The sequence below is a fragment of the Pygocentrus nattereri genome, chromosome 8 (assembly GCF_015220715.1).
Source record: "Pygocentrus nattereri isolate fPygNat1 chromosome 8, fPygNat1.pri, whole genome shotgun sequence".
Classification (NCBI taxonomy): Eukaryota; Metazoa; Chordata; class Actinopteri; order Characiformes; family Serrasalmidae; genus Pygocentrus; species Pygocentrus nattereri.
Genome location: NC_051218.1, coordinates 4,996,867 through 5,022,873, shown reverse-complemented (window position 1 = coordinate 5,022,873; position 26,007 = coordinate 4,996,867). Strand labels below are relative to the sequence as shown.

Genomic DNA, 26,007 nt, shown 5'->3' with positions numbered 1-26,007 from the left:
CTAGCATTGTGTACCAATAAGTTTGCAAAGTTCTGTATGTATATCTACGGAGCCCCGCTGGTGACATCCTGTAGAAATAAAAAATAATGTGTGGCCACGACTTAGTAAGGCATGGGAATATGATGATTAAGTTGTGGCCACGACTTAGTAAAGCGTGGGAACGAAATCCTACTGCCTGGCCACAGCTTAGTAAGCCACGATCTCGTTCCCATGCCTTACTAAGTCATGGCCACGACTTAATCATCTCATTCCCACGCCTTACTAAGTCGTGACCACGCATTAGGATCTCATTCCCACGCGTTAATAAGGCGTGGCCACGCATTATTTTTATTTCTACAGGATGTCACCAATGGAGCTCTGAATATATATCTAATATAGAAGTACATAATCAGTGTTATGTGGGGGTGGGAATGTGAATTTTAGGGAAATGTATCAAATCTGAGCACATTTGCAAACTTCTAGAAGTTTTTAAATCTGTATTTGTGATCAGTGTTCATAAAATCTGTCAGGGAAGAGCTGGTGAGTCAATAATTGGGAACAATTGTGACCTAAAAAGTGTGCCACAAAATGTACAGTACTCACAACTGTCTCAGGTTTTACTCTCTCTCTCTCACACACACACACACGTGTGCATGAACACACCTCCTCTGACGTGTGTCTGACGACGGCAGTCCTGTGCGCTGCAGGACGTCAGAGCTGCAAAAAACAGAGAGACTTTTTAAGTTATTTATAAACTCAGTCTCTTTATAGAGGAATGTGAAATAAAAAAAGAAGGGGGAACAGTGAGTGAGGAGAGATACAGGAGGGGGAGAGAGAGACAGTCGGCAGCATCATCGTAACCTCATCCATCTCGCAGCCTGGCATTTATTATTCAGCAGCCCTTCTCTGTCCCTCATTCTCCTCAGCCAACAAAAATAGGTCACTCTGAGAAGCGTGCCTGCTCCTGTGGAAACTGCGATTGCTCCATGGCAGCAGCTCCTGCTGATCTTTCAGCTCCGACACGCCTCGTCCTAACGTCTCGTTCTCCAACCTGAAACAGTTCAAAGCAAGAGCAAGGCGTACAAGAGGACAGGTGAGGAGAAAGCTGATTATTATACTTCAGCCGTCCATAAGCCGTGACCAGACCAGCACGGCAGAGGGAGACATTTTCCTTCATATTCATATTCAAATTCAACTCGGTCTACTAGAAAAGCACATGAAAGTAAGACGGAATAAACTGTGCTGTGTTCATGGCTTTTTGGCTTTGAAGACATGCGGTATGTTCTTCTTTCAATGCTTAATCCTGAACATTAAAGGGCCTATGTCATTGAAAATAAGCCTGTTATATCATACGTTGACACACACAAGGAATTTGGTTCCAGCTGTTGGTGTCTCTCTAGTATTAAATGCAATATACAAACAATGTACACAGCATACAAGTAACATACAAAATAATCAGCATATTAGACATCTTCTTGCTAAAAAAAATCAGAACGATTATATAAACATTATGAATCGATCAGGCAAAACATCTTGACCACCTCCTTGTTTCTACACTCATCTGTTTCTCTGATACTTTGTTACCCCCTTTTACCCTGTTCTTCAGTGGTCAATGGACCCTCACAGAGCAGGTACTATTCGGGTGGTGGGTCATTCTCAGCACTGCAGTAACAGTAGACATGATGGTGATGTGTTAGTGTGTGTTGTGCTGGTCTGAGTGGATCAGTGGAGTTTTTAAACACCTCAGTGTCGCTGCTGGACTGAGAATAGGCCACCAACCAAAAACATCCAGCCAACAGCGTCCTGTGACCACTGATGAAGGACTAGAGGATAACCAACGCAAACTGTGCAGCAGTAGATGAGCTGTCGTCTCTGACTTTACATCTACAAGGTGGACCAACGAGGTAGGAGTGTCTAATAGAGTGGACAGTCAGTGGACACTCTGTTTAAAAACTCCAGCAGCACTGCTGTGTCTGATCCACTCACACAGACCAGCACAACACACACTAACACACCACCACCACGTCAGTGTTACTGCAGTGCTGAGAACGATCCACCACCCAAATAGTACCTGCTCTGTGAGGGTCCATGAGGGTCCTGACCACTGAAGAACAGGGTAACAGAGTATCAGAGAAACAGATGGACTACAGTCTGTAACTGTAGAACTACAAAGTGCAGCTATACAGTAAGTGTAGAAATATAATGTTATGCCTGATCCGTGTTTGTAACCAATTATTACCAAATAACTATTTTTTGGTACATAAAACACCACACATGATATATGTGGATATCAAGGGAAAAATAAAAATAAAACAAAAAGTACAGGATATGGACCCTTTAAGTTTGCAAACTACATCTAACGACAAAATGACTCAGGAAAGTTGTTGTTCAACCTCATTCATTACAAGCCTACATATTTAGGTTATACGGTTTATACATCTGTCAACAGCTTCATGTTTGACGTCTACACGGATTCACTTCATGCCTGAGTGGTTCTTTGCATCATGAATTGGACCTTCAGATTGATGGAGAATGTGTTGTGTATATATATATAAAGTTGTTTTGTACATTAATCTGAAGAACCATTTCACCAAAGAACCATTTAGCTCTGTAATGGTTGTGCAAAGAACTAAATAGAACCTTTGCCTTTAATGAAGAACCCTTGAAGAACCATCCTTTTTAAGAGTGGAGCTAACCTCCAGCTCAGGTTTCTGAGAGGTCCGATCATTAGTGGCAAATATAAAATAGCTTTTAGGGCATTTTTTATTCTTCAGTGTTGCCAAAATTATTATATTTCAAGATCAATGGGGAGTTGAGGGCATATTGCAAAGGAAAAACATCTACAAGTTATTAAAAACCTAATAAGGAAATGTAATCACCTACTTTGGTTTTAGTGAAACGGCAAATATGAGTAAATATGAAAACTTCTGTAAGCAAAAAACAAAACAAAACAAAAAAAAAGTGTGGTGCTGTGTAATCAGTGAGTGCCCTTACATGCACTCAATAATCCAATAACTGCAGAAAATCATATTTTGTCAGTGATCCGATCAACATGTTTACATACACTAGAGTAACCAGATAATGTGAAACTCCAGGTCTGCATGAGTCAGACAGTCATCGGATTTCTGCTTTGCAACCAGCCAATAAACTCACAGAAGACGATGTGATGTAAACATAATATAAAACTCAAACTTCAAACATGCTTTTTTTCATATCATGACGCTTTACCAGAAAATATGAACTTATATTATCTAGAAGATGAAGAATATTCACATTGGTTTCAGCACTGCTCCAACCGTGTTATGCTGCCATCTCACAAAATACACCGTCTGATCTTGCACAGATTGAGAAATCACATAGAAATCAGAGTAAGAGTTTACATGCACTGAGAAATCTGATTACTGAGCTAAAATCCAGCCCCTATATCAGATTTCTTAATTGAATTTCTAGATCAGACTACGGTGTACTATCCTAACTATCCTATCCTTGCTGTACTATCGTAACTATCCTATCCTAGCTGTACTATACTAACTATCCCATCCTAACTATCCTATCCAAGCTGTACTATCCTAACTATCCTATCCTAGCTATCCTATCCAAGCTGTACTTTCCTAACTATCCTATCCTAGCTATCCTATCTAAGCTGTACTTTCCTAACTATCCTATCCTAGCTATCCTATCCAAGCTGTACTTTCCTAACTATCCTATCCTAGCTATCCTATCTAAGCTGTACTTTCCTAACTATCCTATCCTAGCTATCCTATCTAAGCTGTACTTTCCTAACTATCCTATCCTAGCTGTACTTTCCTAACTATCCTATCCTAGCTATCCTATCCAAGCTGTACTTTCCTAACTATCCTATCCTAGCTATCCTATCTAAGCTGTACTTTCCTAACTATCCTATCCTAGCTGTACTTTCCTAACTATCCTATCCTAGCTATCCTATCCAAGCTGTACTTTCCTAACTATCCTATCCTAGCTATCCTGTTCTAGCTGTACTATCCTAGCTAACTTCTCTAGCTAAATGTTTTCTGGGAGTTTTTGTATTAGCTATAGGTTTCAAATTTACATAGACATTTTCTGGCTTTTAACTTGCTATATTTCATGACCACTCTGCAAAAATTCAGAGAACCGTTTCCAAATTCAGCTCAACTTCAGGAACTCAGTTTTAGCTGAAACACATTACAGAAAACTTCACAATAGAAGCTAACATGAAGATAGCCGAGCTAGCGTAGCCTGTTACTGAGCAGATGTGGGAGTGCTGTTATACTATTCAAGCTTTCTGCTTAAAACAGACCAGTGGTCTAATTTGACCCCATTTAAGTGTTCTCTTACATTAAGTCTAGTTTAAAAGTTAATCAGTGTTAAGTGGTAGTTAGGTAGCTCCAGGCAGCTAGCATCGCCTCATTAGCATTAGCACCTGCTTTATGGTTTCAGGTGCTTTCTAGTTTCGCTGCAGTCAACATACATAGTGTATACGTTACTTTACAAATATTAAAATCTAAACACTAAAAGATTGACTGCCAATGCAGTTTATGATGGCCTCTTTTCTTCTCTCAGGTTGGACACCTGGTTTCCTACATACACTCACCGCCCACTTTATTAGGTACACCTGCTCAATTGGTTATTAACACAAATAGCTAATCAGCCAATCACACGGCCACAACTCAGTGCATTTTTGCATGCAGAGGTGGTCAAGACAACTTGCTGAAGTGCAGACCGAGCATCAGAACGGGGAAGAAAGGGGATTTCAGTGACTTTGAACGTGGCGTGGTTGTTGGTGCCAGACGGGCTGGTCTGAGTATTTCAGAAACTGCTGATCTGCTGGGATTTTCACACACAGCCATCTCTAGGGTTTACAGAAAACGGTCCGAAAAAGAGGAAATATCCAGTCAGCGGTCAGTTGTGTGGACGAAAATGCCTTGTTGATGTGAGAGGTCAGAGAAAGGGCAGACTGGTCCCAGATGATAGAAAGGCAACAGGAACTCAAATAACCAACCAAAATCTCTGAGGAACGTTTCCAACACCTTGTTGAAAGTCTGCCACGAAGAATTAAGGCAGTTCTGAAGGCAAAAGGGGGTCCAAACTTTTACTAGGAAGGTGTACCTAATAAAGTGGCCAGTGAGTGTAGATTGTTAACATAATACAGCAACACTGCATTGAGCCAAGTTGTAGTCCGGGGGCCATAGTACAGAAAATTCTTAAGTCTTGAGATCTTATCTATCTGCTTTGTTTTCATGGCAACTTCAGTTAAGTGAAGTTAGGGCATAAGGCCTTACAGAACAACAGTTGTTAAGTCTATAATCTTATTTCCAGATAAGAAAACGAAATATCCTAAATATTTTCTTAACTTCAAGATAAACCCCAGAGCGTCTTAACATCCGTTTTAATCGTCTGTTTGTATTGTTTTCTGCAGTGATGAGCAGCACAGTTCACTGTAACCAGCATGACGCTACATTCATGTATGCTGAAAATGGTGCTTTGAATCGCCAGAGTTTTTAACAGCATTTTTAAGAACTGAGACACTGCAGCTACGATCTCGACCATCCCTCTTAGTGCCTTCGTAAGTTAATGTTTGATAAAAAAAAAAAAACTCCTGTTAAAAAATATTACAGTGACGGTAGTGAATAACATGGAGACAGAGCTGAACATGTCTGTTTATTAGAATAAATAATAAACTAAATAAAATAAAAGTAATAATGGCTGAAGTGTTTGGGAAATGGAGACTGAAACTGTGGAGCAGCAATGCTCTGATAAACAGCACAAAGAGCTGCCACAATATTCTTAACTTTCAGTTTATGCCGCTTTAATTGAATTTTTTATTTATTTTTACATCAGTAACGGTAGTAGAGAACTTGTAGAGAGGAGAATTACCACTCTGCAGTGTCCGGTTTTCTCAAATTTGAGCAAAATCATAGTTTATAAATGCTTAATCATTTTTAATGTTTAAGAATACATTAATTTCCTGAACACAGAGCAGCATAAAGCATTTTAATGCTGCTGTTATATTTTTAAGAGCTTTTGAACTCGAGTTATAGGAGTTTAAAATGGTGCCTCATGTACATTCATGACATCAGTGAGTGCAAACAGCCAATGAGCTGCTCCACTCACCAATCATCACACTGTAGCAGTAAAAACCGGTTTGCTGCAGAATAAAGGAAACATACAGGTAGATTTCTTTATTTTTTTAGTGAAATACACCCTTCTACAATTAACCAAATGCTCTGGGTGAGTGATTAGAAACTATTTTAACTTTTCAATTTTAGCCATTGGGCTCCATTCACTCCTATTCATTGAGGACTCACTCATGGGCGCCCTGTGCTGTTTAGCAGGCCTGCTTTTGATATAACGGGAGAAGTAGGAAGTGGCCAATTTCCTTTAAGCATTATTTTAGAAACGAAAAGCCAAAAATACCTTTTCATACATTTTACAATCATAATTTTTAGATTTTAAGGTTCTACCTCATCTGTGGGAACACTGTTAATGACACTTTAGACCAAACAAAATACTGACCCAGGGAAAAAAAAGAAGTGAAAATCAGATAGTTTTAATGGATAGAGATGTAATGTCCCATAGGGAATCACAAAAGGTATATGTGGTCGGTCCTCACACTCACATTCCCTCACAATGAGGAGAGAACACACACACACACCGACACATACAAACACACATTTACACTGATCAGGCAGAACATTATGACAACATTGTTTCTACACTCATTGTCCATTTTATCATCTCCACTTACTATATAGGTGCACTTTGTTAGTTCTACAGTTACAGACTGTAGTCCATCTGTTTCTCTGATACTGTTACCCCCTTTTACCCTGTTCTTCAGTGGTCAGGACCCCCATGGACCCTCACAGAGCTGGAACTATTTGGGTGGTGGATCATTCTCTGGTGGTCCTGGTGTGTTAGATTGTGTTGCACTGGTATAGACAAATGTACAAACATACCAACATACATTCTTCCTCTTTCTCACTCTCACACACACACACACACACACACACACACATACACACACACACACACACACACACACACAATCAGTGCACTCTTAAGCCTGATCCTCAAAGAACACTTTGGCCATGGCGAGCCCCACTTTCTGAACCTTCTTGTCTTTGGCGTCGGGACCCATGTTGGTCCGAGCGACACCCTGCCAATAAGCTTCGGTCCGACTCTGATAATCAGCCAGGCTCTCTCCAGGCTTTACTGGAGGGTGCTCGTCCCCTGCAAGAGAAACACAAACACACCTGGATATAAAAGCCATAGTATAAGCGTCAATGCCAGGATATCTTATATATCTAATTTAATATCATAAAATTAAACGTAAAATACAAACAAAGCAGAATCATTCATGAAAACAGGGCTAAAAAGAAAAGTCTAATTATTCTTATTATGAAAAGAGACAATTAATTTATAAGAAACACATCTAAAAAGAAAACATTCATCGTATTATAGAAAACCAATTGTTTCTTTTTTAATTATCAGTTTGATGTAATATGTAACCACTGTTGAAGTTTAAAAGTACCATTCACTTCCCAGTCCATGCAATCCATATATGAAAACTAAGCTTCAAAAACAGCATCCTTTGAATTTACTGTTTAGGTGATGTGGCCACAAATGAACACATTTACATGCATGCACTTTTTCATTCTACAGCAGTTTCACTCTGAGGTTTTTTCAGCTTGGACTTGTTTTTTAATGATGTGCGATACAGGGCAGCCAATCAGAACCGAACTAATTTACTCATTTCATTTTTAAAGGCACAATAACAAAAACAGAGTTTTAAGGGATTGAGATAAAATGGAAAAATGTATGTTAAAATGAATTAGGACTGTTTTTGATTGAAAAAACCACCCAAATGTCATAAGTGGATATCAACACAAAAAATGAAAAGGTAAATATAGAATATTAACAGAGCACAGGTGCACTATATATCCAAAAGTATCCAGACAGCCCTATTGGGTCAATTCAGCTACTTTGAGGTCACCTATTACTGTCGCAGGTGTTCAGCTGCGTCCACACAGCTTGTATAATCTTCATAGCAAAGCACAGACCAATAGAATGGGATGCTCTAGAGCAGCTAAGGTCACCATGCCCACCATTCTCTGGAGTGATGGAGCTCCATCCAGTACCTTTGGGATGAGTTGGAGATCCAGAACTGACCATCCAACATCAGTACCTGACCTCACTAATGCTCAATCAGATCCTCACAGCAATGCTCCAACATCTAATATAAAGCCTTGACAGAAGAGTAGAGGCTGTTACAGCAGCAAAAGGGGACAAGCACATTATTAATACCCTTCATTTTAGAAGAAACACTAGAGGAGCAGGCGTCCACAAACTTTTGGACGAGTACTGCATGATCGTTCTGTAGACGAGGACTTTTGTGTCTCTCCTATGAAGCTCTATTAGCAATTGTTTGTAGCCGAATTGCGCAGTGACTGTCTGCTTATCTGAAAGCTGGGACTTCTGTTCTCAAAACATCTGGAGCAAACTTAAACAAGAAATTCTGCTGTTTGGAACACAGTGGCACAAAGTCGTGTTACCTCAGGTGTGACGGAGCCTACAACCAGATTTTTTCTTCTATGAAACAGCAGCTGAACAGCCCAGCTAGGCCTCTGCTTTCAGCTGAGGTGATGAAAAATGCATGAGACTCTTTGTTAATAACAGTTCACTACCGCCACCTGCTGGACAGAGACTCCACACACATTCATCTGCCTACGCATTGCAAACACTGGCTGTGTTTACATGCAAATCCGATTGAATACATCCCTGAATACATTCTGAGGTGTTTATCTGCTCACTCTATTCAACAATCTGACGGAAAATCTTCATTTACATGTGCACTACAAGTAATCCGATCCAAAACGACGCGCATGCGTGGAGAACCGCTTAAACGTTACCATGACAGCGAACATCACACAAGGTCCACAGTGAAATCCGGATGTTAATGAGGAAGTTCAGGAGAAACAAGTCAGAAACCAGCGAACCTTCATTAATATAATATTGAGATCCTCTGGGTTTCCCCCACGCCCTCACCCACTGAGAGAAGAAACATTTTAATACTGTGTATAACTTTTAAAATTTATAAATTTTAAAATTACAATGTTATTCATCTATATTAAATACAATATTGTGTTTTGTCACTTGCTTTACATCATAACACACTGTGTTCATTCTACTGTGATGGTTTGGCCAAAAAACCATAGTTCATTTATTTCCCCACTGCCCCCAGATGTAGTCAAAAAGCCCAGATTTATTTGGTTTTTATCAATATTGCTTCTTTAGTTTTGCACTGACAGACCAATTTTGGAAACTCATAGTTGTGATACCTAAATAATCATTTATAACACAAAAGGTGGTCATCTCTCATAGACTTGTCTGGTGGTCTCTGATGCTGTACGACAGTACGCTGCAGTGGTGGCACATCTTGAATTAGGCCACATGAGATAATTTGAACATTTACCTTCCTCTTCATCACTCTCTTCCTCAGAAGACTCTTCATCATCATCATCATCATCATCCTCGCCACCTTTAGCCTCCTCTTCATCACCTTCATCTTCTGACTCGGATTCTTCTAACCATTCTTGGGTTTCTGTAATGGAAATTGGGACTTTGTCTTATGATGCATTTTTCTCCACGGTCCCTCAGATACTGTACATCTGTATACATTATATGCAACATGATTACTATCCAACATCCTGTTGTCCATTATAAAGGACATTACATCAAAATGAAATAAAATGGGATTTTGAAAAAGATTTTCACTGTCAATTTTTTTAGCCAATAGACTGTTATGACCACCTCCTTGTTTCTGTGCTCATTGTCCACTTTATCAGCTCCACTATGTACTTCTACAGTTACAGACTGTAGTCCATCTGTTTCTCTGATACTTTGTTAGCCTAAACTACAGACCACTGCTGCCAAATCAACTTAACTACCACACTGGACAAAGCTTGCTGGTTTATATGGGGTATTTTGGTATACAGCAGTGTTAGTTTGCATTGAGCAGCACTGATAATATGACTTATTAAAAACCTTGTAATTAAGAGGATCCAGTCACATTCAGGGGGAAAACGTCTGTGTTGTGTAAAGTATCAGGATTTTTATTTACCACAGTGCAGCTATTTTTGAAAATCCCATTCATTTTTCCCATAGAGAAAATGGGCATGGTTCAAAATATGGGCATTACGCTCATCTTCAAGGTGATACACAACAATACTGGGCACTGTTATGAATTAAAAATGAAGAAACAGCCTGAAAACAAGCAATGCTCCACTCACTGGGGTCCATCTGCACCAGCACCTCCCACTGCTCCAGCTTCTGCAGGTCGAGGCAGTAGAAGTCGTTCAGAGTGAACTGCCGGTCGCCCACCTCGAACATGCCTCCGTACAAATACAGTTTCCCGTGTTTCACCGTCACCATGGCGTTTGACCTGGGACATGGCTCCACCTTTGGAGCGGCTGCAGCTCCTTCTTCCTCCTCCTCCTCCTCCTCCTCCTCCTCACTCTCCTCCGCTGCAGCCTGGGCTGCTGGGATCACCTCCTTTATCGTCATAACCGTTCCATCCTCTGTGACGATTTCCTTGACGATCTCTGTTGGCTGCTGTGGCTCCTCGGAGCTCTCCTGAGGCGACTCCTCCATCTGACCCCCCTCCTCCACTCCTTTCTTCCCTCGTCGACGTTTTTTCTTCTCCGACTTGCCCCTCTGTTTTCAAAGGAATGTGGGAATGTGAACACATTCTCTTGACCATGAGTCGGTTTGTAATTAAACTACTGTAACATCTGGCAAAGTCAGAAAATTATTTCATGCAATAAATGTGTCCCATGAGTTTTACGACCCAGTTCACAATAAAGAACTGAATCTGGAGAAGATGCAGGTGTCACCATCAAAATCAAAAGCATGGTGTAATTTCATATAAACACACACACACACACACACACACACACACACACACATTTTCGAAAGCCCTCAGGGTTGCAGGGAGTGCTGGAGCCAGTCCTAGCGGTCATCAGGCGGAAGGCAGGATACACCCTGGACAGGTCGCCAGTCCATTGCAGGGCAGACAGATAGACATACACAATCACACACACACACACACACACACACACACACCTAGGGGCAATGTAGCATGTCCAATTGGCCTGACTGCATGTCTTTGGACTGTGGGAGGAAACCCATGCAGACACGGGGAGAACATGCAAACTCCAATTTCATATAAACTATTATTTTAATTATACTCTTTAAAAAAGATGGTTCTTCAAGGATCTTTTGGTAAAACATAAATGGCTAAAAAGCTACATAGCACCCAAAAGGGTTGTTCTATTCTTACGACATCAGGCTGACTGTACAGGGTGATTCAAAAAAGATTCATCTGATTTCAAAGCGCCATATTTTTAAAGCCGTGAGGCGCCGAGGAACCAATCACAATCCAATTGAAAGAGGGGGCTCAGAGTTCCTGACTGTCAGTGGAAGACGGCTCCCTTCAGTCTGTGAGGAGATGAGACCCCTGAGCAGAAAGTGTTCTGCATTCTCCACTTCAATAAGAGTGACTCTGTCATAACTGTGCGGTGTGATTTTCATGGGCAGTGAAGCTCCAGCAGCTCCAGAGCGTTCATCGTTGGTTCCACATCACTGGATGATCTCCGAAATCGCACTGAAAGAGCCGTGAGTGCAGCGACACCCGACACGCTCAATCCAGTCTGGGATGAGTTTGACTATGACGTTGATGTCCAAACAGCTGGAGGAGGTTCATATTGAGCTCTTGTATAATTACATAATAAACTTTATGCTCACAGTTCACTGCATTGTTCTGTAACGATTTACAAGTGAAATAAATCATTTTAAAATCGGATGAATCCTTGAATCACTCTGTAAATGTCATCAGCAAACTCCTTTAAACAGTTCTGGTTAATACATGGAAAATAAAAAAAAAAAAAATTACATCTGGTTTAGTTAAAAGCATCACAAATTCATGCCAGCATCTACATCACTGAACTGCTTCAGGTCCGAATATTCGCTCTTTATCCTTTTTTAATGAAATAGTTTGCCAACATCACAAGGATTTACAGCTGCGTCAGAGAAGAGTCTCCTCCACACAGTGTTAGTACAGCGCGGGAGCTGCATGGACTGAGACATTAAGCTGGTTTAATTCAAATCAGTTCCGTCAGACAGATGACTAAAAAATGGTTGTTTTTAAGGGTAGTTTTAAAAACGAGTGATTGGGTGCAATGCTGTTAGGCATTAATATATTCTGATCTGTACTTCAGAGCCACAGAGGCCCAAAGTGTGAAGCCAACCGGACGAGCGTGCAGAGTGTCCCCAATATACCTTGAGCTGTCCGGGGAACCAGCGGTTCTTAGTGAAGTCGTAAAGATAAAGGTCATTGAAGAAATCTCCCTGCAGAGTCTCCTCATCCTCCTCATCACACACCCCTCCGAAGAGCAGCGCCCGGCCTGTGGGTCCTAAACCCATTGAGAAGCCCGTTCGAGGGGGTGGCTTCACCCCAGAGGAGCTCACCCTTGTCCAGCTCCATTTCTCTGCATGCAAAAATCAACACTTTTACACACCATTCCAAAAAAAAAAAGGAAATACACAATTCCAAAAGACTGGAATCACTGGCCATGGTTCGTAATGACTATAACAATAATAATAATAATAATATTCTTAAAGTTCTATCAAACAGCTTCAGCTGATCCAGAATGCAGCTGCTCTCACGAGGAGTAAAAGAAGGAACACCCCCACCTCCCAGTCCTAAATCCTTACACTATCAGTCTGTTCCAGAATAGACTTTAAGGTGCTGTTACTGCTCTATGAATGTCTTAATGGATCAGGAGCAGCATATTTATCTGACCTGCTGCAGCGATATGAGCCGAGCAGAACTCTCAGATCATTAGGAACTGGTCAGTTAGTCCTGCTGAAGGTGGAGACGAAACACAGAGAAGCAGCGTTTTGCTACTCTGCTGCTCTTAAATGTACCCAGTTGACAGAGAGCATTACAAAATCTAGGCTCAAAACATTCCTATTAGAGTAGCTTTCAGCTCAGTTTAAACACGGTTAGTGTTTCTAGCCCTTTTCCTCAGTAACGGCACTTTATTATCCTAATTTAACTTTTAATTTTAAAATAGATTTTTAATTATCATCCTCATCTTTAAAGCACTTCAACCAGCTCATTCTGGGGGACCCCGAGCCGCTCCCCGGCCAACTTGGAGATGCAATCCCTCCAGCGGGTCCTAGGTCCTGATCAGGTGCCCGAACCACCTCAACTGGCTCCTCTTAATGTGGAGGAGTAGGGGTTCTACTCTGAGATCCTCACCCTGTCTGTAGAGTGTAGCCCACCACGCTGTAAAGAAAGCTCATTTCCGCCGCTTGCCTTCGCGAATTCATTCTTTCGGTTGTTCCCCAAAGATCATGACCACAGGTGAGGGTTGTGATGTAGACTGACCGGTAACCACAGAGCTTTGCCTTATGGCTCAGGTCCCTCTTCACCACTACAGTCCAGTACAATGACTGCACTACTGCGGTCGATCTCATGATCCCTCTTCCCATCACTTGTGAACAAGACCCAGGGATATTTAAACTTCTCCACTTGGAGCAGGTCCTATTATCCTGCTTTAGTTTCTAATCTGATTTTTAATTGAATGATTTTCTCTTTTAAATCTATTGTTTTTATCTTCTGTTCCCCTTCACTTTTTAAATGGCCTTACAGGGCGATTCAAAGAGGTTCAACCGATTTCAAAGCGGCAAATTTTTACAGCTGTGTGGTGCCTAGGAGCCCATCACAATCCAGCTGAAAGAGGGGATTTTCATGGGCTGTGAAGCTTCAACACTGGATGATCTCTGAAATCGCACTGAAAGAGCTGTGAGTGCAGCGACACCAGACATGCTCAATCCAGTCTGGGGTGAGTTTAACTATGGCGTTGATGTCCGAACAGCTGGATGGGGTTCATATTAAGCACTTGTAAAATTACATAATAAACATTTAAACCATTTACACTCCACTGCGTTGTTCTGTAATGATTGACAAGTGAAATAAATCATTTTGAAAATCGGATGAATCTTTTTGAAATCACTCTGTATTTTCTCCTTAGTAAAGGACTTTCAATGACAGCAGTGCATGAACTGCATGAGGGTTGCTGTATAAATAAACCTGCCTTGCCTTATTCTTGTATACACAATGATAACATACACAATGTAGATTTAAATAGTCCATAAACTAGAGAGAAAAAAAATTAGAACTACAAGTTATTAAATAACAAACTATTCTTTATATTTCAAATAATTTTTGTCACACAATTTTTGCTCCGCCTCAATATTTTATTTTTTGAAAGGCAAGGCTTTCTGGAGATTAACTTTTTTTATAACCTCATTCTGGACATTAATTTCATTAGAACTTCATTGTGGACATTAAATTTACTACAATGTCATTATTGATGTTCCACTGCTTTTTCAGTCATTATAAAACCTTCTACAGCTCTGTTCATCCCTGTTAATCCCTGGTGGTCTAGTGGCTAGGATTCGGTGCTCTCACCGCTGCGGCCCGGGTTCGATTCCCAGTCAGGGAAGTCATCTTTTCGGGGCAGTCGTGGGCTGGAGGTTAGGGAAACAGCCCTGTGACCGGAAGGTTGCCGGTTCAATCCCCTCGGCTGACGGTCCATGACTGAGGTGCCCTTGAGCAAGACGCCTAACCCTCAGTTGCTCCACGGGTGCCGTGGATACGGCTGCCCACTGCTCCGGGCAAGTGTGCTCATTGCCCCCTAGTGTGTGTTTTCACTACTGCATGCATGAGGGTGTTTCACTGCACAGATGGGTTAAATGCGGAGGTCTAATTTCACAGTTAGACCTCAATGGTTCTAAATTCTTTTAAATAAATAAATAAATAATTAGATGTGTCATTCTGGAAAAACAGTTATACACCTTAAACCAAATCGATTTTACATTAAATTACTGGTTCCAGACTTTTGAACTATAGTATACATGAGTAAAACAAGAGGCTGGACAGAAAGCAAGAGAGGGAGATGGAGTAGAGAGAGGCAGAGAGAGGTAATCTAGTAAAAACGTGTAATGGATGTGTTACCTTGCTCGTCTTTGCCCTCCCTCTTCAGCAGGAACATGTCTGAATGGATGGTTCCTTTATCCACATCCTTCTTGGCTCTCTGGGGGAGAGATGGCCATTAGCAGACACGTCAGATTGCTCTCCTGGGTTTACTCAAGGCCAAATTTCGGTAAATGACTCATTGCCTCATCAGCTGTGCGAGCCGATGGAGGGGTTTACACTCTCTGAGAAATAAATGAAGCCTTTTTGGCAGCGTCCACATTTCAACAAATCAGAAACCCGCATTCCAGAGAAACTGCTGAACCAGGCGGATTTAACTGACCGGGAAAGGTTCAAGCAAGTGATGGACTGACCCTAAAAACATGCCACCATAAGCCAGTACAGTGCGGTTATTTGCACAGGCTTTCACATTCGTTATAATAATCATTAATATTGTGTTAATAATCATTAATACATACAATAATTATCAATATTGTGACAATGCAAATGCAGTCTAAAACGCAGAACATGGTGACATAAGCACCTGATATTTTGTCTTATGTTAAGCCAATTTTAAAGATTTTAAGCTGAAAGATGACAAAGGTGTATAGTGTAAGGTTGTGTGAGGTCTGTAAATCAGCTGGCGATGTATTAAAATTACACATACATAAAGCCCAGAGATGAATCCCTATACCGGCCTAAAGCACAAAGATAAATCAATACATCCGCCTAAAATGCAAACATAAATTACTAAATCGGTCTAAAACACTAAGATAAATAACCAAATCAGCCTAAAATTCAAATAGAATTCAATATATCTGCCTAAAACACAAACATAAATAACTAAATCATCCTAAAGCAGAGATAAACAATGAAATTAGTCTAAAACACAAAGGATAAGTAACTAACATGCATTACTAAATCAGCCCTGCTACCGCATACACTCCACCTCTTACCACCTACATTGCATGCGATAAACATTTCATATTTAATCAGAATTGTGTCGTCTTGTGTTTGTATATTTACATACACAATGTCTAAAAATGCAAAAAGTCTAAACTGTTCAGCACTGATCTGAAGGGAAAACAGCACAGAAAAAAAAGCAAAAATGCACAACATACAGATTTGGAGTATCCTCCATAGATGATGACCCCTGTGCCATCCAATGTGGGGGTCATCTGGCAGGCGGAGCGAGGTAAGGGTCCAGTGCCAGACGGGGTCAGTCGGGACCAGGTGAAAGTGTCCAGGTTGAAGGCATAAATGTCATTATAGTAGATATAATCCCTGAGAGAGACAAAGACAAACACAGCCACACTGACACAGAACAGCTGGACTGCAATACCAGGGAAAAGCGATGTTTTGCCCAAGTTGTGGTAAAGTAGATTTTCCAGCTCTGCTACTGGAGACTTATGTGCTAATCGACTGTCCACTCACGTCCATCTCTTAAAGTCTGCGTAACAAATGGATTAAACTTTTATTGTGAAATAACACAATAAAAGCCATATCGCCCCCTACGCTTCCTGTAGTGTATTACAGTCTGTCAGAGTGACTGTGTGGATCATATGAACATTATAGAGCTTTTTAAATGAAACGGTAGAAGCCATATCGCCCCCTGCGCTTCCTGTAGTGTATTACAGTCTGTCAGAGTGACTGTGTGGATCATATGAACATTATAGAGCTTTTTAAATGAAACAGTAGAAGCCGTATCGCCCCCTACGCTTCCTGTAGTGTATTACAGTCTGTCAGAGCGACTGTGTGCATCATATGAACATTATAGAGCTTTTTAAATGAAACAGTAGAAGCCGTATCGCCCCCTACGCTTCCTGTAGTGTATTACAGTCTGTCAGAGTGACTGTGTGGATCATATGAACATTATAAAGCTTTTTAAATGAAGCAGTAGAAGCCGTATCGCCCCCTATGCTTCCTGTAGTGTATTACAGTCTGTCAGAGTGACTGTGTGGATCATATGAACATTATAGAGCTTTTTAAATGAAACAGTAGAAGCCATATCGCCCCCTACGCTTCCTGTAGAGTATTACAGTCTGTCAGAGTGACTGTGTGGATCATATGAACATTATAGAGCTTTTTAAATGAAACAGTAGAAGCCATATCGCCCCCTACGCTTCCTGTAGAGAATTACAGTCTGTCAGAGCGACTGTGTGGATCATATGAACATTATAGAGCTTTTTAAATGAAACAGTAGAAGCCATATCGCCCCCTACGCTTCCTGTAGAGTATTACAGTCTGTCAGAATGTTTTCTTTTTTTTCTGTGCTCACCTTGCGCTCTCGTGGAATCCTCCAAACACAAGCAGCTGCCTTTTGCTCAGGACCATGCGATGCCCACTTCTGCCTGAGGGGGCGCCAGGAGCCCTGAGGAACAAATGAGCACAAAGAGAGAGTTTATGAAAAAATGACTCCCATGCATTTTTTTTAATCAATCATAATCACAGTAGCTGTTATTCTCCCAGCTGTTGGTTTTGTTCTTTTCACAACAGTTCTGAGTGGACTAAAACCAGGTCAGTTTACAAAGCTGTAAAACTCAGTGTATTAAGAGAGGACTCACTTGATCTGTTCCCAGGTGTGTGTGTTCAGGTGAAGAACCCAGAGGTCTTTGTAGTGATAGAACTGCTCGCCATCGGGAGATGCAAATTCTCCCCCGAATACCCACATCTGCCCCCCTCCCTGAGGCACCACCACCGCCTACAGACAGAGAGAGAGAGAGAGAGAGAGAGAGAGAGAGAGAGTGTGTGAGTGAGTGAGCGAGAGTGAGTGAGTGAGTGAGTGAGTGAGTGAGTGAGTGAGTGAGAGAGAGAGAGAGAGAGAGAGAGAGAGAGAGAGAGAGAGAGAGAGAGAGAGAGAGAGAGAGAGAGAGAGAGAGAGAGAAGGATTGTGAAGACAGACAGAACATGAGTCAGTGAATTCTTTAGTGATAAAATCCAAGCCTTCCATATAAAACTCAGAAGACACGTGCAGGTTCACTGGTGGTTTTGAATATTATAAAATAAATAAATAAATAAAATGACCATATTTGTGTTGCAGACATCTATCTCCCATCACCACCACTGTACAGAAATTCAAGTGGCTCAGTTTCTACAGAGTTTACACCAGCTTATACAGAAAATCGGGAAATGATGGATGATGGAATTCCCCTTTAACAGAGTGAACGCTCAGTGAGTCAGAAGTTAGGCAGCACTGTGAGTAACTGTACAGGCCTGAAGACTGGAGACTGGGATCAAACCCTCTGAACAGGCAATAATGCCTTGGGAAAAACACTAAAGCGGCAACAAATATTAAATAAAATTACTTATATAATTATAGAATTATATATATGAGACACTGACAACCTGACTTTTACTATTCTTATCTTATTTTCATTATTTATGTGTTTGTTTGTTTATGTATGATTATTTTACTATATGATTTTAGTCATTTTAATCATTTTTAATCTTTACTTTTATTCTCCTTTTATTTTATTTTGATTTAATTTGATATTAACTTTGACATTTTAGCACGTTTTAATTATCGTTTTATATTTTTTTTATTGTATTTTTATTATTAACGTCAGGTTTTTTTTTCAGGTTTGGTATCAACCTGGCAACAGTGTAAATGAGGGTCAATGTTCTCCGAGATTAAATAAAGATCTACTGATTGATTGATTAATATTCAAAAACTGAAAAGCCGTCCAGTTTAGTCCAAACTCATTGCATTTATTTCCGAGAATAACTAATCAGTGTGCTGGTTAGTAGCGATCTGGCCAACCGGACTCCGGTCAGGAATAAAGCAGTTTCTGATTTTTTAGAAAAAGCATGGTCAGCCCCCAACTCACTGACAAAAGCTGACCAAAAAGCTTCATTAGAGCACACGAAAAGGAAATACACACTGAACAAATGCTTGGTTTGCTCTGAACAAGTCTGCTACAATTACTACAGTCATCTGCTGGCAATTATTTGAGCTGATTAGCAATTATTTTCCACAGCTGTTCGCCGTAACAAGCATATTTCACTCTCAACAAAGAGAAAGTGAATCCGGTGTGTGTTGGGAGTTGGGTTGAGGCAAATGAATGTAAGTAAAAGCAGAAAAGAAGTTTATGGAGAGACATAAAGCTTCTGTCCTCTGACTGGTGCTATAACACCTGTAGAAGGTGGCGGTTAGTAATGTTTGCCTATTTGAGCTTCAGCCGAAACATAATTACAGGGGAAAATCTCAAAAACTCCACATAATTAAGTGGTTAAGATGTAAACTCAGATGGTTTGGAGTGAAACGCTCCGTCCTAGAGAATCAGAGTCCGAACTGTTCACAGTGGTGGTGATGGGAACCAGACGTCCACCTCTAAAAGCTCCTCACAGAAAGTTATTACACAAAATGGCTATGAAGTCACTGCCTGATGTCTGACACTTTGTTTTACGAAAGTTCTGTGATAAGGTTTTCTCCAAAATATTCCCCAAAGAAAACGTGTTTTTTTATGACTTTACCATCATCAGCATTACATATGAAACTCAGAGGGCACACGCAGGCTCACTCGTGGTTCCAGTGGTGAATAAAATAAATATATGTCATAAATATATCATGACTTCCGCTTCCTATCACCACCACTGTACAGGAATCTGAGTCTGTACGTTTCTCTACAATGAATCACTTGCATCAAATCACTCTGAATGACTGAATTACTCAGACAGTTTGAAAAACTGGTTTTTAAAGAATATTTCAGCCGGTTCTTATACTAATACCAGGCTGGTGCTGATGTGCAGGAGGGACAGGGAGGCTGAGTGTTTCTTTATGGGTGAATCGATATGAAAATGCAGCTCCACCAACTCAACGCCCCTCATTTAACACGAGGAGGTGCTGCTTCCCTTCACAAAGCCTTTGGCCACAATATTGCGACCTTTCCTGGTATTAATGCCACTTTAATGTCGGAATTCTACGACTTTTTTTCTCTCAATATTACGACTTTATTCTCGAAGTCTACTATTTTTAATTAACAGTGGCCCTAAAATGCTGTTGCACTGGGGACCCCTTTATTAAGCCCCAAGAACATCCACGCACAGACCATACAGTCCATACAGACCCATTCATGAAAAAGAGGACGAACAGCATTCAGGCTTACCTGGTGAGCACAGCGCCGTGGAGGAGGACTGGGGATCTCTGATTTGACCCAGGTGTTTTTCTTTATATTGTAGAAGAAGAGGTCATTGTAGAGAAATGTCTAGGAGAGAGAAGATGTTCAGCAGGATTTCATTAAATGAAGCTGAATGTTCACAGCATGCCAGACTAATGTGTGAGAAACGTCTACAGATGATTACACACTTAAACAAGCAGGGCTTCTGCAAAGAGCGCACGCTGGTCTTTGCTATGATTAAAATATTAAAATGTTCTGTTCTTCGGTTATTCGTAATATATAAAAGCATTCACTGCATAAACATTGACGGAGCAATACTGCATTTCAACTGGATTTCCCTCGTTTCCCCTGCACTCTGTAGTTCTACAGTTACAGACTGTAGTCCATCTGGTTCTGTGATACTTTGTTACCCTGTTCTTCAGTGGTCAGGACCCCCATGGACCCTCACAGAGCAGGTACTATTTGTTTGGTGGATTATTCTCAGCACTGCAGTAACACTGACGTGGTGGTGGTGTGTTAGTGTGTGTTGTACTGGTATGAGTGGATCAGATACGCAGTACTGCTGGAGTTTTTAAACACTGTGCCCACTCACTGTCCACTCTATTAGACACTCCTATCTTGTCGGTCCACCTTGTAGATGTAAAGTCAGAGACGACAGCTCATCTGCTGCTGCACAGTTTGTGTTGGTCATCCTCTAGTCCTTCATCAGTGGTCATAGGACGCTGTTGGCTGGATAGTTTGGTTGGTGGACTATTATCAGTCCAGCAGTGACACTGAGGTGTTTAAAAACTCCAGCAGCACTGCTGTGTCATTAATAAAACAAGGTAACAGTGAATGCTGCTATAATTTAGTATTAAAAATAGCTTTTTTTTCCCATTAAAATAATATATTAAGACTTAAGAGTCCACAAGTGAATATATTGCGGCAACAGGCTAACATACAAAGTAATAACAAGGTAATATATTGAGACCCCAAATTAATACATTGAGGTCACAAATGAATGTATTAAGGCCACATAGTAATATATTGAGTCCAGGAGTTAATATATCGAAGCCACAAGATTAATGTTTTGAGGCCACGAGGCAATGAGAAACTTAACTTGTTCTCTCAATATATTAAGTTGTGGCCACAACTTGTTAAAAGTAATCACCATGTCACTTTAGTGGCTCCGTAAAAAACAACATACCTTTTTTCCGTTGAAATACTCTCCCCCAAACAAAATCAGCTCGTCCTTCTCAGGGTGCGCACACAGAGACGCGTGAAGCCTGAACACACATCAACAAACAGCAGCGTCAATCAAACGTCAGCGAACTGTACAGTCACGTGTGCTTCAACTCAGCATGCGCACCTGGGGGGCGGCGGAGGGCATGTGCTTTCCACCACCTGCGTCTTCTTAGCGTCCAGAAGCTGAAACTCTGCGATGAGCGCTTCTAGATCCTCCTGTCAATACACACACACGCTACATCAGTAACCAGCAAGATCTGGTTAAACAGTATAGATGTGGGCTCACTATTTGGCAAGCAACAGGTAACCATACTACAGGACATTTGTATATACAGTATATTATATATCTATCTATCTATCTATCTATATATATATATATATATATATATATATATATATATATATATATATATATATATATATATACATACATACATAGACACACACACACAGAGTACTGTGTGAAAGTTTTAGGCATCTAAGCAAATGTTTAAACAGTTGACCTCAGCAGTGAGTTTATCACAATATACATTAGAATAAAGTCGTATTCATAATTCAAATAAACATAAAAACAATAAAAAGTAACAAGAATTTCTCGGGTCCATATTTTTCCTGGACACCTTCACAGCCGCCACAGAGACTCGTTAATATCATCAATTACATGATGAGCTCAATTTACTGAGCACTGATTGGTCAAACCAGGAGCTGCTTTTTAACTACATATAATACTGGACTTCCTCGAGGAGAGGCTTGGAAATGGGTAAACAAACAAAAAGACATCCAGAAAATCACTATTTATTATTTATATGATTATATTGTTATATTCATTCACTGGCAACTTTATTAATTACACCTTGCTAGTAAAAGGTTGGACCCCCTTTTGCCTTCAGAACTGCTTTAATTCTTCATGGCACACTTTCAACAAGGTGTTGGAAACGTTCCTCAGAGATTTTGGTTGGTTATTTGAGTTCCTGTTGCCTTTCTATCATCTGGAACCAGTCTGCCCATTCTCCTCTGACCTCTCACATCAACAAGGCATTTTCGTCCACACAACTGACCGCTCACTGGATATTTCCTCTTTTTCGGACCGTTCTCTGTAAACCCTAGAGATGGTTGTGCGGGAAAATCCCAGCAGATCAGCAGTTTCTGAAATACTCAGACCAGCCCGTCTGGCACCAACAACCACGCCACGTTCAAAGCCCCTTAAATCCCCTTTCTTCCCCGTTCTGATGCTCGGTCTGCACTTCAGCAAGTTGTCTTGACCACCTCTACATGCCTAAATGCAGTGAGTTGCAGCCGTGTGATTGGCTGATTAGCTATTTGTGTTAACAAGCAACTGAACAGGTGTACCTAATAAAGTGGCTGGTGAGTGTACATACATATTCATTATTAATTAATACACTAAATTAATTATATCTTTTCATGGGACGACACAATAGAGATAAAACGTCGATATAAAAAAGTAGTCAGTGTGCAGCTTGTACAGCAGTACAGACTTAAACTGTGTAGATTAAAAGCAGTACTGTACATATACTTTTTTAAAAACTATTTTAAACAATAATTGTTTGAATTAGCTCACTTCTAAGGGTTCCTGTAAAGGGTTCCTTATGACAAAAGCTAATCAGGTGTCTTTCGATCACTAGACAGTAGTACCAGAGCCAGTTTATGAGGAGCTTGGCCGCTTCTTATTTCCCTTGTTATATTAAAAACAGGCCTGCCTCCTCTTCGAATGGGAGTGAATGGAACTCGGCGCCTAAAAGTGAGAAGTTAAAATGTTAAAATATTTTCTAATCACTTGTCCAGAATGTTTATTTAATTTTAAAAAGTAGAAAGATGTTTTTCACTAAAAAAAAAAACAAAAAAAAAAAAAAACAAAGAAAGAAATCGCACCTATATATTTTTTCCCCCCTACAGCAAAAGGGTTTTAGGGGCGGGCTTTACTGTCAGAGCGTGATGATTGATGGGCGAGCGGAGCAGCTCATTGGCTGTTCGTGCTCCCTGACGTCATGAACGTACTTGAGGCGCCGTTTTAAACTCCTATAAGTCGAGTTTAAAAGCTCTTAAAAACCGCATGATCACAAATATGATTATCATGCTGCAGGTGGAAGAGAATCTGGAGAGGTGGAGGTTTGCACTGGAGAGGAGAGGAATGAAGGTCAGTAGAGACAAGATGGAATACATGTGTGTGAATGAGAGGGAGGCAGGTGGAAAGGTGAAGATGCAAGGAGTAGAGGTCGTAAAGGTGGATGACTTCAAATATCTTGGGTCAACCATCCAGAGCAATGGACAGTGTAGAAAAGAGGTGAAGAAGAGGGTGCAGGCAGGATGGAGTGGGTGGAGACGGGTGTCAGGGCTGATGTGTGACAGAAGGATAGCAGCAAGAGTGAAAGGGAAGGTTTACAAGACAGCAGTGCGTTGGAGCAGTTTGGAGATAAAGCCAGAGAGACCAGGTTGAGATGGTTTGGACATGTGTTGAGGAGGAATAGTGGATATATTGGTCAAAGAATGTTGGAGATGGAGCTGCCGGGTAGAAGGAGAAGAGGTAGACCTCAGAGAAGGTTTATGGATGTAGTGAAGGTGGACATGGAGATGGTTGGTGTGAAAGTAGAGGAGGCAGTGGATAGGGCAAGATGGAGGCAGATGATCCGCTGTGGCGACCCCTAAAGGGAGCAGCCGAAAGAAGAAGAAGAAGAAGAAGACATTATAAATGTTCCAGCATTCATAAACTATGATTTTGCTCAAATGCTCCACATCAACCCATTCATTCCGGACTCGCTCGGGAGCGCCCCCTAGCGTCTGGGAAACCCAGAAGACACTTAACTAACGTTAACATTTTGTAAAATATCGGCGATAATGTGCTTCTGGATGTCAGTACTATTGTTATAATAGCTGACTGCTGATTTCTCGCGTGTCGCTGCATTTCTGAGCAGCAATGTTAATAAAAGGTGATTAGCATTGAGCTAGTCGGTTCAGGTAAATGTTACCATGACAACAGCAGCGCGCTGGACTCGCAGCGGCCCCTAGCGCCCGACACGGGGATTTACTGAGGGTTTAATCATAAACGCGGTGTTTTAAGGCTTTGATCTCCGATTTAGACTAAATACGAGTCAAAAAGCCCAAAATAAACAGACGGCAGCGGCCCCACCTCCTCTTTTCTGGACCTCTTAGAGACTTTCTTCTCCATTTTAGCGGCTGTCTTCTCCGCCCCCTTCACCTTCTTCTCCTTTTTGCCCTTTCTGCCCATTTTCCCGTGTTTAGGGATTAATGTGCGCTCCGCTCGCGCTGAATCTCCACATGAGCCGAAAACACGGACTACAAGAAACACGCGTGGCCCAGCGTCTGACTCGGCGGCTGTTACGGCGTGTTTGAACTCTGTATGAACCACCTAGCGGCCTGGATGAGTTACAATCTTATAAAAAGCACGAGTTTTAACACTGGCGGTTTGCTCAGCGTTTTCCAGACGGCCCTCCGGTGGTTAATGCTGTTCATAGATTACAGCTCAGCATTCAACACAGTCACCCAAGCTAAACTCCTTCCTAAACTCACAGATTTGGGCTTGAACTCTAATCTCTGCAGCTGGATTTCCGGACGAGCAGACCCCAGGTGGTGTGCTCAGGCCCCTCCTGTACTCCTGTATACACATGACTGTGCAGCCAAACATTTAAAGACAAAAGTACTAAAGCAACAACTCCAAAATACGGCCTTATAATCATGAATCAATACGCAAATAAAATAACATTAAAAGAAAAAATAAAATAAACATAAAGAAATAAATCAAAACATAATAATAAAAAATACAATAAAAAATAAATAAATGAAGTGGTTATCACCTCTACCTTCTACACTGTACACCTCTACCAGGGCGAGTGCCCTACACAATACCAATAAGAGTCCTTGGGCAAGACTCCCAACACCATCTTGGCCTACCTGTGTAAAATGATCAAATTGTAAGTCGCTCTGGATAAGAGTAATGTAATAATAAATAAATGTAATAATAAATGTAATGTAATGCAAGGTAAATAAAGGGGGGGGGGGGGGTGAGATTATTGTGCGTTCAAGAGGGGGGATTACCAAAGTCCTCCGCAGGAAACTGCGGGAGGGACCTGAAAAAGGTCATGAAAGGTGACCAGCACCTGTAAAACTTGTCCACTGAACCCCTCAAACTAAACTTGATCTTCTCGAGGCACAAAAAGAAAACAAGATCTCTTAGCCAGAGGGAATGAGAGGGAGGAGAGCGAGACTTCCAGCTGATAAGAATTCTCCGCCTTGCCAATAACAGAGCAAAAGCTATAGATTCCAATTCTCGGGAATTCAACCGGGTACTGCCGAATAGCTAGTAGAGGGCAGGGACTCAGGTGTTTATTAAAGCCTGTTGAAAGAGGAGAGTATGCAAAGGCCCAGAATCTTCCCAGATTGCGCCAAGACCAAAACATTTGAGAGAGCGTCGCCGGGTTTGTGCTAATTTAGCATCGCATCGATGAGCTCTATGAATAACTTTCAGCTGCATTATGCTTAGCCTTGCACAAGAGGATGAAGAGTTAACTCTATCCAGAGCTTCAGTCCACCATCTTTCCTCCAACTTAAGACCTAACTCCGCTTCCCATTTAGCCTTGGCCTCAGAAATCTTTGCTTTATTAAAAGACAAAATCT

The 26,007-nt window shown here is 41.1% G+C and overlaps 1 protein-coding gene and 1 non-coding gene across 2 annotated transcripts; one reads left to right on the top strand and one right to left on the bottom strand.

Annotated features, from left to right (window-relative positions):
* Window positions 1-6,756: 6,756 nt before the first annotated feature.
* Window positions 6,757-24,726, bottom strand: klhdc4 (kelch domain containing 4). The gene is made up of 12 exons (XM_017724598.2): window positions 24,503-24,726; window positions 21,482-21,573; window positions 21,320-21,398; window positions 20,122-20,220; window positions 17,581-17,717; window positions 17,295-17,387; window positions 16,138-16,300; window positions 15,059-15,137; window positions 12,313-12,521; window positions 10,266-10,689; window positions 9,449-9,577; window positions 6,757-7,206 (listed from the first exon to the last, which is right to left on the bottom strand). Exons 1-12 carry the CDS (start codon window positions 24,599-24,601, stop codon window positions 7,034-7,036), a joined length of 1,776 nt encoding a protein of 591 aa, XP_017580087.1. The 5' UTR covers window positions 24,602-24,726; the 3' UTR covers window positions 6,757-7,033.
* On the top strand, window positions 14,475-14,546 carry trnae-cuc. The gene has a single exon. It is a non-coding gene; the product is annotated as a tRNA-Glu (tRNA).
* Window positions 24,727-26,007: the final 1,281 nt, after the last annotated feature.